Source organism: Hipposideros armiger, unplaced genomic scaffold, assembly GCF_001890085.2.
Source record: "Hipposideros armiger isolate ML-2016 unplaced genomic scaffold, ASM189008v1 scaffold_116, whole genome shotgun sequence".
In the NCBI taxonomy this organism is placed as follows: Eukaryota; Metazoa; Chordata; class Mammalia; order Chiroptera; family Hipposideridae; genus Hipposideros; species Hipposideros armiger.
This window is the reverse complement of record NW_017731466.1, coordinates 2171196-2181734: the sequence shown is the minus strand read 5'-3', so window position 1 is coordinate 2181734 and position 10539 is coordinate 2171196. Positions and strand designations below refer to the sequence as shown.

The 10539-nt window shown below is 46.2% G+C and overlaps 1 protein-coding gene across 1 annotated transcript; it reads left to right on the top strand.

The window, feature by feature from the left end:
• Positions 1-332: 332 nt before the first annotated feature.
• On the top strand, positions 333-9800 carry CYP1B1 (cytochrome P450 family 1 subfamily B member 1). The gene is made up of 3 exons (XM_019647846.1): positions 333-1731; positions 2157-3194; positions 5985-9800. The coding sequence occupies exons 2-3, from the start codon at positions 2158-2160 to the stop codon at positions 6571-6573; spliced, it is 1626 nt and encodes a 541-aa protein (XP_019503391.1). The 5' UTR covers positions 333-1731; position 2157; the 3' UTR covers positions 6574-9800.
• The last annotated feature ends 739 nt before the right edge of the window (positions 9801-10539 follow it).

Sequence of the window (10539 nt, the reverse complement as noted above, 5' to 3'; positions counted from 1 at the left end):
ATTGACTCCGGAGATCCGGAGATACAATTCTTCCCGTGTTAACTAAGATACAGCCCACCCCTCCCACGAGCTCGCCCTTTCCCCAGCCTTGCTGAGAAGACCTTTTCTCTTAAAAATACTTTGTACTAGCCAGTAGGAAAGGGTACAGCCAGCCGGGAGACCACTGCGGGCCCTGATGCCTCCGGCTTCCCAATTGAAAGAAGCGTTCCCATCTCCAACGCACGCACGCCCAGATCTGGGGCGGACGGGAACGTCTGCCTCGTTGGCTCCGCGGGCACAGCTGTGCGTGCGCTTCTGTGGGTGGTGGCGGCCCCCACCCCGCCCTCGGCCGCCGCCCAGCGTGTCAGGTGCCGTGAGAAGCGCCGAGGGATATGACTGCAGTCGACTTTCCAGAAGCCGCGCACGCAAGGCACAGCTCTGCACGCAAGGGGGAGGCGACAGCAAAGCAAACTTCAACTCGATAAAAGTTCGCAGGCGTGCGGCAATTTTCTTCCTCCCCCTCTTTCCCCTCCTCCCTCCGGGAATCTTCGGAGAGCCCTCCCTCCGCTCCAGACCCTGGTGTTTGCGCCAGCTTGTTTTGGGCCCAGCGCCAAGGACGCGGCCAGCGCCACCCGGAGTCCTCGAGTGGCCGGCGCCACCTGGAGGAGCTTCTACGATGGAAATCTCGGTCAGGGCCAGCTGCGCCCTACCAGAGCTGGCCTTTGTGTGTCAAGGACAGTCGGGTCCCCGGGGCGGGGGAGAGGCGTCTTTCAGGGATTCTTCATCTCGCTGCATGAGGTGGAAGGAGAACTTTGTGCGCCAAAGGGCTTCGTTTGCGGGCCATTTGTTTTCGAGAACATTAAGATAAAATAACTAGGGAGGTTGGAAGGCAAACCGCCACCACAAACCGAACTATCTTCTTTTCCAAATTGACAGGTTTCTTTTTCTAGCCCGGGCCCTCAAGGATTCAGAGCAGTGTTCTCTCGGGGAATGAAGTTCAAGTGACTGGGAGGGAAGGGGACTTCGGGGAGCGCTCCCACGGAGAGCTCAGCGGGATGGGCAGCTTCTGTCCCGAGTGCGCTTCCGGGAAACCCGTGTGGCCACGATTGGGATTGACAATGACTAACAGCGATTTGGGGGCAAACCAAAAGCCCAGACCGCCGCTTCTAGTAAAGCCACGGGCTGTTTCCCCAATGCCGTCGAGGCACGCCGGGGCCACCTCGCGTGACCACCGCGCGCGGCGGCCCCAGTAGGAGTCGGAGCCGCCAGGACAGTCCAGACGCACCTCGCCCAGCCCTCCTTAAGCCCCGCCTCCGCCAGGTCCCCTGCCTCCTCCCTCTTAAACAGACTTTAAAAACGGGATGGCGCGTTTTGACTCTCTGGAGTGGCTGTGTGCATTTGGGCCACGCCTCTGCGACTCCAGCTGTCAGAGCCACGCAAGGGGCGTTAGGGCTGGCGATTGCCTCCACTCATCGACCCCAACCTCCATCCCCCGCTGTGAGAAAACCCCGACTTTACCGAGGCCCCAGGTGCAGCCGGGGCTCGGCAGAGGAGGCACCTTTCTCCGTCCCCAACCCAATCCAAGTGCCCCTGGCTCTGACGACGCCTGGACACTCTAGAGTGGGTGCTAAAGCTCCCAGAGCTGGCAGCAGGTGTCCGGGGCGGGCCTCCTATTTCCTGGAGACACTCAGGTTGGCATTTTGCTCTTGGAACAGGCAGTCGCGTGCCGCTGGAAACTACGCCTCCTCGCAGGTCAGTCTGTCCGCCGAGCCGCCCCCCGCCCCCCGCGGCCTCTTTTCTTGGGTTCTCGTAGATCACGGGTGGGATGAGACGTCGGGGCTGGGATGATAGGTACTTAGCGGGAGCTGAGCGCCACTGCCTCGATGCCCGCCGTGTTGTCTCGGAATTGCAGGAACCGTTACGCGGTTGGGGACCGGGGCTTGAGGCTGAGTCACAGAGAAGCTGCTACACGCCCCTCTCCTTCTCCTTTGGGGAGTGGGTTTGAAATGGGAAGGGACGTCCTCAGCCGCTTCTCCAGTGAGGCAGCCCTGACGTGACCTAGGTCTGGCCTCCCTGCCCAACAGTTCAGAGCAGCTCGAGGCCGGCGGTAGGGGCATGGGGCGCCTGCTCCTTTTTCTGCACACCTGAGTGTCACGCCTTTGCCCTCCTCTCTCCAGCATGGCCACCAGCCTCAGCCTGGACGATCCTCTGCTGCCGCTCTCGCTGTCCGCCCAGCAGACCACGCTCCTGCTGCTTCTCTCCGTGCTGGCTGCCGTGCACGTGGGCCAGTGGCTGCTGAGGCAGAGGCGGCGGCAGTCGGGGTCCGCGCCCCCTGGACCCTTTGCGTGGCCGCTGATCGGAAACGCCGCGTCCCTGGGCTCCGCGCCGCACCTCTCTTTCGCGCGCCTGGCGCAGCGCTACGGCGATGTCTTCCAGATCCGACTGGGTAGCTGCCCCGTGGTGGTGCTGAACAGCGATCGCGCGATCCGCCAGGCCCTGGTGCATCAGGGCTCCGCCTTCGCCGACCGGCCGCGCTTCGACTCTTTCCGCGTGGTGTCTGGCGGCCTCAGCCTGGCCTTTGGCCAGTACTCGGAGCGCTGGAAGGCGCAGCGGCGCGCAGCGCACAGCAGTATGCGCGCCTTCTCCGCGCGACAGCCGCGCAGTCGCCGCATCCTCGAGATCCACTTGCTAGGCGAGGCGCGTGAGCTGGTGGAGCTGCTGGTACGCGGCAGCGCCGGCGGCGACTTCCTCGACCCGCGGCCGCTGACCGTGGTGGCCGTAGCCAATGTCATGAGCGCCGTGTGCTTTGGCTGTCGCTACAGCCACGACGACGCCGAATTCCGCGAGCTGCTCAGCCACAACGAGGAGTTCGGGCGCACGGTGGCGGCGGGCAGCCTGGTAGACGTGATGCCCTGGCTGCAGCGCTTCCCCAACCCGGTGCGCACCGCCTTCCGCGAATTCCAGCAGCTCAACCGCAATTTCAGCAACTTCGTCCTCGACAAGTTTCTGAAGCACAGCGAAAGCCTTCGGCCCGGGGCGGACCCCCGCGATATGATGGACGCCGTCATCCTCTCCGTGGGAAAGGAGGCGGCCGAGGGCTCCGGCGACGCGCGGCTGGACGTGGAGTATATGCCGTCCACAATCACTGACATCTTCGGCGCCAGCCAGGACACTCTCTCCACCGCGCTACAGTGGCTGCTCATCCTTTTCACCAGGTAAAGCCTCCAGGAGGCGTTGGTCGGGCCTTCCAATAAAAGGCCCAGTGGTACTAGGTTAGGCTGAGGCCGCAACCAGCGTAGGAGGGTTTCGCTGTAGGTCTCCAACCTCTCCAATCAGATCGTGTCCCAAAAGCGCAGCTCAGGAAGGCACATTGCGGGCCGAGACACGTGTGCGCGCCCATCCCACCCAGCCGGGCCCGGTCCGCTCCACCTCTCTGATCTTGTCGCTATCTGTCCGAGTGGAGACGAATTTGTGAGAAACCTCTTGGAAAAACAAGATTTTTAAAGTGCCCGCGGATCAGCCCCAATCTCTTCCTCCCTGGCATAGAAGCAAAATTGGAACGGTTCCGAAAGAAAGGGTAATGTAGTCAATATGTTAAATAAACAAAGCACCCTAGTCGGCTCTGCCATTCTTCGGGGCGGATTTAAGGGCGCCAGCCCTGCGCTAAAAGCCAGCGCACGTCCCGGCTTTGTTCTCGGGCACAGGAAAGCACTCTGAGGGCAGCCCCGCGGCCCGCAGACCTGGATACCCAGACGGTTTACCCTCATGGAAGCTTTAGGAACGCAGCGAGAAGTCAGTTGGTTGTGCTGGGTTTATCAAACAAACCGCCGCGCTAGGAGTAAGAGAAGTGTCGGTAAAGAACCGGAGAAGCAGTCACTTTTACCGAGCGCAGAGCAGCATTCAGAAAGACAAACCGGGTATCCAGGAGATCGCTGTAATACCTACCCCTCTGGCCCCAGGGGCCGGCCGGGCTCCGTTGGTTGGCTGATCCCCAGTGCCCACGTTGATTAAAGTCGCGGACCTCTACAAAGTTGTGTGCACACACTCAAGCAGGTTCCCAGTATCGGTTGTTGCCAGATTTAGCAAATAAATAAGTTTTACATAGCACATACTTATACCAAAAGGCTAGCCATTGTTTATCTGAACTTCAGATTTAACTGGGAGGCCTGTATTTTGTCTGGCAACTCTACCCCAGGGGCAAGTGTCTCGCTCAAGCAAATCTTGATTGCCTGGAGAGACCAGAAATCCTGGTTGTGCTATTACTTGGCGCACAAGTCAGCGGTGGGGCATGCTGAAATTTGCTGGCGCCTCAGAAACTGAAAGGCAACGACGGCTTCTTTTCTTAGTGTTGCACTTCAACGCTGCAACCCTTAGATATTGTACGGCTGCTTTCACAAATTGAATTTTTCGTATATTTAAAATCGCTATCAGTATTATGATCATAGAAACACCTATGAGGGAGGTGGGGAGCAGAAATAAAATAAAGAGAAGTCAGTAATACATCAGGAAGAAGACATCCCAAAATGGGATCAGTGGGTCCTTAGCATCCCCAGATAAGCATGCTATCTTTTGAAACAGACTTTCCTAATCATTAGACACAGCGAAGGAAAATAAAACAATTTTAGGGTCACTTTCAATTCAATATAGTTGGTGAGCACATTGTTCTTATTTTTAGTGAAAAGACAATATGACAGGGATTGGCAGATTACATTAACTACTTCTGTATATATGTTTTATCAAAATTCATAAAATATATTCATGTATTGTCTATGGCTGCTTTCACATTATAGCACAAGGCAGAGCTGAAGAGTTGCAACAGATAGGGTTTGCCTGCAAAGCCTAAAATATTTAGATATCTGGCCTTTTATGAAGAAGTTTGCAAACCCCTGTAGTGTGATGCTAATGTAGCAATCTTTAAAATCATCCATAATTTCATCACACACGTTTAAATGTTTTTCAGAGATGCAATAATTATTTACATACTTTTTTTACTTCTGACATTTCCACTTATTGTAATGAACATTTTTTTTAAACTTTAAACTTTATTTTGGTAATTAAAAAAACTTTTAAAATTTCATTTTATTGATAGATCGCAAGTGTCCACCTTAGTAATTTTTGATGGTCACATTACTATTTTGCCATAATAAGATATCATTATACATAATGATTTTTTGAGCTTTAATGTTGTTGATTACATTTTAAAAATTAAAAAGAGTGGGGAGGGGTTACCCTTATGGATCTTGCTTTGTACTAAGATTTTTTTCCCCCCCGAAAGGATTGTGCTAGGTTATTATCACCAACAGCGAGTAAGTGTAATTTGTACCATAATCTCATGAACATTGAAAATTTGCTTTTACATTGAGAAGATACGTTGTATGAAGCTTTATCTATCTTTGTATAAAATGAGAACAGTAGGGAGAGGAGGGGATAAAAGATCTTCTTTCAGGGCTGCATTTTAACATTGATGGGCCCTGAGCGCTTCCGTCTTTGTAGATGCCATCCTCCATAAAAAATTAAAAAAATTAAAATTGTATTTTATGACTACATAGGTCTAAAGATAAAGATATTTAAATTACATATTTAAACATTTTACTTAACCTAACAGTTCATTTTTCCCTTTGATTTTAAAAGTAATAAAACCATCTTCGTGGGTATTGTGAGCCTTAGGCACTGAGCCTCCTGTGCCTGACAGAGAAGTTGGCCTGGACCGTTACTGTGCTTCTTCTTCAGGCTGAGAACATTTAGACTTTTGTTTTTTTTTTACTTACATTGGGAAAGAGAGCGTTAACCATGTGAGGCTTATTAGAGGAAATATAACTATTCATTTACCCATCTTGTAATTTAGTGAGACATTAGAAGATTGTTTTAATTTTGTTGGGCTAGAAATTCAGTCACTGATTCAGATAAATAAAGTGGGATTAAAATCAATTGTAATGTGCTTTCTAGATGAAAGAAGAATGAATTTTCCTCACTTGTTTCCTCCTTCTCCATTAAACACCAAACAGGTACCCTGAAGTGCAGGCTCGGGTGCAGGAAGAATTGGATCAGGTCGTGGGCCGAGACCGTCTGCCCTGCCTGGATGACCAGCCCCACCTGCCCTACGTCATGGCCTTTCTTTATGAAGCCATGCGCTTCTCCAGCTTTGTGCCCATGACCATTCCTCATGCCACCACTGTTAACACCTCTGTCTTGGGCTACCATATTCCCAAGGACACGGTGGTTTTTATTAACCAGTGGTCAGTGAATCACGATCCAGTGAAGTGGCCTAACCCGGAGAACTTTGATCCTGCTCGGTTCTTGGACAAGGATGGCTTCCTCAACAAGGACCTGGCCAGCTGTGTGATGATTTTCTCAGTGGGCAAACGGCGCTGCATCGGGGAAGAGCTTTCCAAGATACAGCTATTTCTCTTCATTGCCATCCTGGCCCACCAGTGCAATTTCAAGGCCAATCCAGACGAGCCCTCAAAAATGGATTTTAATTATGGCCTCACCATTAAACCCAAGTCATTCAAAATCAATGTCACTCTCAGAGAGTCCATGGAGCTCCTTGATAGTGCTGTCCAAAAGTTACAAGCTGAGAAAGACTGTCAGTGAGAAGCCGGAAGCAAGCTGGAATTTTAGAAGTACTCCAGTTTTGAGGGGTGGGGAGTAAAAATTTCTAGTTCCTCTGTGCTGCTTTCTCAATTAGCCTCCAAAGTGAGCATAAACCAATGGACCCGTAGATACTGTGTTTGACACCTGTATCCTCAGATGAGCACTGGGCTCTGCAGGAGCTCTGGAAAGATTCTTTTGAGTCAGAGTTAAAGGGCTCAAAGAGTTTTTATACATTGACTGAATGCTATAATAGTCACTTCTTGAGGGAGCACTCTTTGGAATTAAAACTCCATGTATACACATGCAAAATTACCTAGTGGAGAGCTACTTCTAATACCATGCCTTTGTGGGTGGCATCCAAGAATGATGTTCTTTGTGCTAAAATCTCCATAGAAAACTATGTTAAGCAAAGTTTCAGAACATATTGTTAAATATGCAAAGGCAAATAATTACAGTGTAAGTCATATGATTGTGGGTGAGGAAGAAAAGGTAAGATCAGAAATTCCCTTCTCACCTTTTCAATAAAGTAGCTTAGGCAGGCGCTGGTATCTATGGGTGAATTTATCTTTTTGCCTACTGATGTGCTTTCTCTTACTTTATTGGATGACTCACAAAGTCATTCGCTCAAAAAGAAATTGGTAGTATCGATAGTTGGTTTAGTCATATAGTAGGTTTCAGTGATTTATCATGAATTTTAAAGTGTAAGTTGTTAAATTGTAAAAAATGTCAAGCTGTGTTGGTTGCCAAAGTACAGAATTTCAATTATGAGGATAAAAAAGACAACCCCAAAACAAAAAAAGAACAAATTTACCAGCCCGGTTAAGCTTTAAATTATGTAATCGCAATACAGCTTTCAGTATGTCTCATAGGTTAAAAAAAAGTCACCAAATAGTATTCAATATGTATACATATATGATGATTCATAAACATATGTATTAGTTATTTTATTATTAAATAGTATTAATTATTTTGGTCAAGAAAAGGTTGAATAATGTATGTCTTTTATAATATCATAGCAAATTGAATAGTACAACCAATTCAACTAATTTTGGCTCAGAAACATGAAATGAGCTTGATTAAATCAATTGCCTATTTTTTTTTTTTGGCATCATGATAACCAGGTTGAAGTAAAATCATTTTCTCTCATCCAAAACTTGTACGCAAATGGAAAAATATAAAAATTGGATCTGTAAGATGTGTTCCTTATTACTTTACAATATATTGTGATTGTATTCATAATACAGAATCTGTTTTTGAAAATTGATCTAGTTAATATAATTCCAAACTTTGGCATGCTGACATTTTAATTTAATTTTAAAGACATTCTGATTATTGAGTTCCAGTAGACATTACTGGAAACCTGACCATTAACCTGTGGAAAGCAGAAAAATTTAACCTGTGTTTGCCTGGTGAATAGTGAAAAATGCAACAAATTATCAGGATGTTCTCTTTTCTTTTAAATGCTTTTTAAAAATAGCATTAATGTCACTGTTGTGGAAAGTCGGAATCAGGAGGTAGTCTTGGGAGGCTGTTTTGAGAGTTGCATCATATACCAGTGGAGGTGATCTGATCAGCTGTACTTAGTTAAGATTGGCAAATCAGAGAGCGGTCTCTTTTGTAACTGTGAAAACATAAAGCTTGAACAAAGCATATATGTTCAGTTTATGTAAATAACCTGAAAACCTTAAAATGTTGGCAGAGTGTGAAAGTACAAAGTGAAGTTTGAAGTTTTAACTTTTATTGCATATTAACGTCCAAAGGAAGTTGTGCAGTGTCCTAAAAGTTTACGGCTTGTTACATTTTATTAATTTTTTGGAATCTTTTTATCAGAATTATAAAGGAAGGAGTGTAATGGTTGTGTGTGTGTGTGTGTGGGGGGGGTTGGTAAGAAAAAAGAATTAAAAAGCGAAAAAGAAGAGAGATGGTCCAACATTTCCCCACTCATTCCAAATTTATTAATTTGAAGTATGACAATTTAGAACAAAGATGTTTTGTGTGCCAGTGTTACATCCCAAATAGACTTAAAAAAATCTACATGTAGCAATTTGAAATTTGAAATTTACATTGTAATTTGAAATTTTTATTAGGTAAAATTTCACATACTTTTAATTAATAGGATCTCATAGCTATACCTCTTTGATAGGAAATACTGTGGCAGTGCTTTAAAAGGCACTCAAGTCAACAATAGAAATTGGGCTTACCCAATACATTTACATTTTTTTGGCACTGGCAACTCCAAAATATTATTACCCCCACCCAATGTCCCATCCCCCAGCAGGGCTGAGGCAGTGAATTTGGGCTGCTAACTCAGCCTACTTATTCTGAGAGGTGTGTGTGTGGCAGCAAAAGCAATCATGTACCAATCTGGATGCCTCATTAAGTCAACCAGATCCAGATGTGCTAAATAACCTGTTTTTGTGTCCCTTTTACATATGTGGGCTCCGTTCATCTGGTGCTTTTAGCAATGGAAAAGCTGAGCTTATACGGAAAAAAGGAAGGTGGGCACTTGGAGTTTAGCTGGTTTATTTAATATGTTTATGACCTAGTGAAAGGAAGGAAAGCAAAACCAAAAACAAAAATAACCAAATTTGGAGGCTACAGTAATCACGCTATGGCTTAATCAGAAAACCTCATTTTATTTCTGCCAGAGAAATAAAATGGTCACCATTCTAGTCAGAACATCTACTCCAGGTTATTGCAATAAAGTATATTGTTTATTAAATGCTTCATTCATATAGTAAAGCTTTGACTCTGTAAGAAAATTGCTTTTTTTCCAAAACAAAATGATGTCTCAGGTTTGTTTTGTGGATTATCTAAAAGCTTTCATGTCTCAGAACTTAGCCTTTATCTGTGAATTATTATTACAGCCTTAATATTTTTCATATTAGATCTATATTAGATCAAATAATTGCATAGCATTATATATTAGCTTGTGTGATTTTAGCTATGACACACAGCTGTGTGATAAAAATGTATTCTTTATTAGATGTTTTATAACTCAAGAATAACTTCTTATTTAACCTTTTCTTATTTTTGTATTTTACCATGTATGCTTTTAATATGTACATAGCAAATATAATGCATAATTGTACTTGAAATAGATTTTGGGGACACAGCATTCATACATAGCTTTTACTGTTTGATATACCAAATTAAAGAAATCTGTATCTGTGATTTACCTATAAAAGTACACTATTACCAAAATAATAAAAATCACTTTCATAATATTGTCATGAAGTTTTACTTTACACTGTAGCAAATATAGTCTAATGCATCTATTCATTTCAACTACTCTTTATAAGTGCTTGAATTAAAATGTTGCACTGAAAACATTTTATTTGGCTAGTCTACATTTTAAGCTGCTTTTTTTTTTTTTAAAGATTTTATTGGGGAATTGGGGCAGGGGAACAGCATTGGGGAATCGGGGAAGGGGAACAGACAATTTGCTGTCCTTTTGTTCTTCAGTCTAGTTGTGGAGGACATTGCTTCACTGGCCCATGTTGGTATTATCATTGCGCTCTTCCCTGGTGAGGCAGATCAGTCGCTGGCCTCTGGACGGCTGCTTATGGCAGCTCACGGCAGCTCACACTGTCTGCCGGCCACTCACAGTAGCTTATGGCAGCCCACTGCAGCTCCACTGCAGCCTATGCCGTCGCAGGCGACTCACGTCAGCCCAGCCCCAGGTCGAGCTGTTGTTCACCATCTTAGCTGTAGAGGGCAGTGTCACTGGCCCCCCTGTGGGATCTGAACTGGGGCCCTGCTGCTCAGAGCTGACGTCCCATGCCAACCCTTAACCAACGCGCCATTTGGCCGGCCCTCTTTCTTTTCTTTTTGAAGTAGGTTTTCAGTACCCAGTTTCCTATGAAATTCCTTATCTCTATATTTTTGAATTTGTAAGAACCAACACAGAAATTAATTTTTAACAGCAAGCAACAACCAATGTGAAAATAATGGAAATTAATTTTT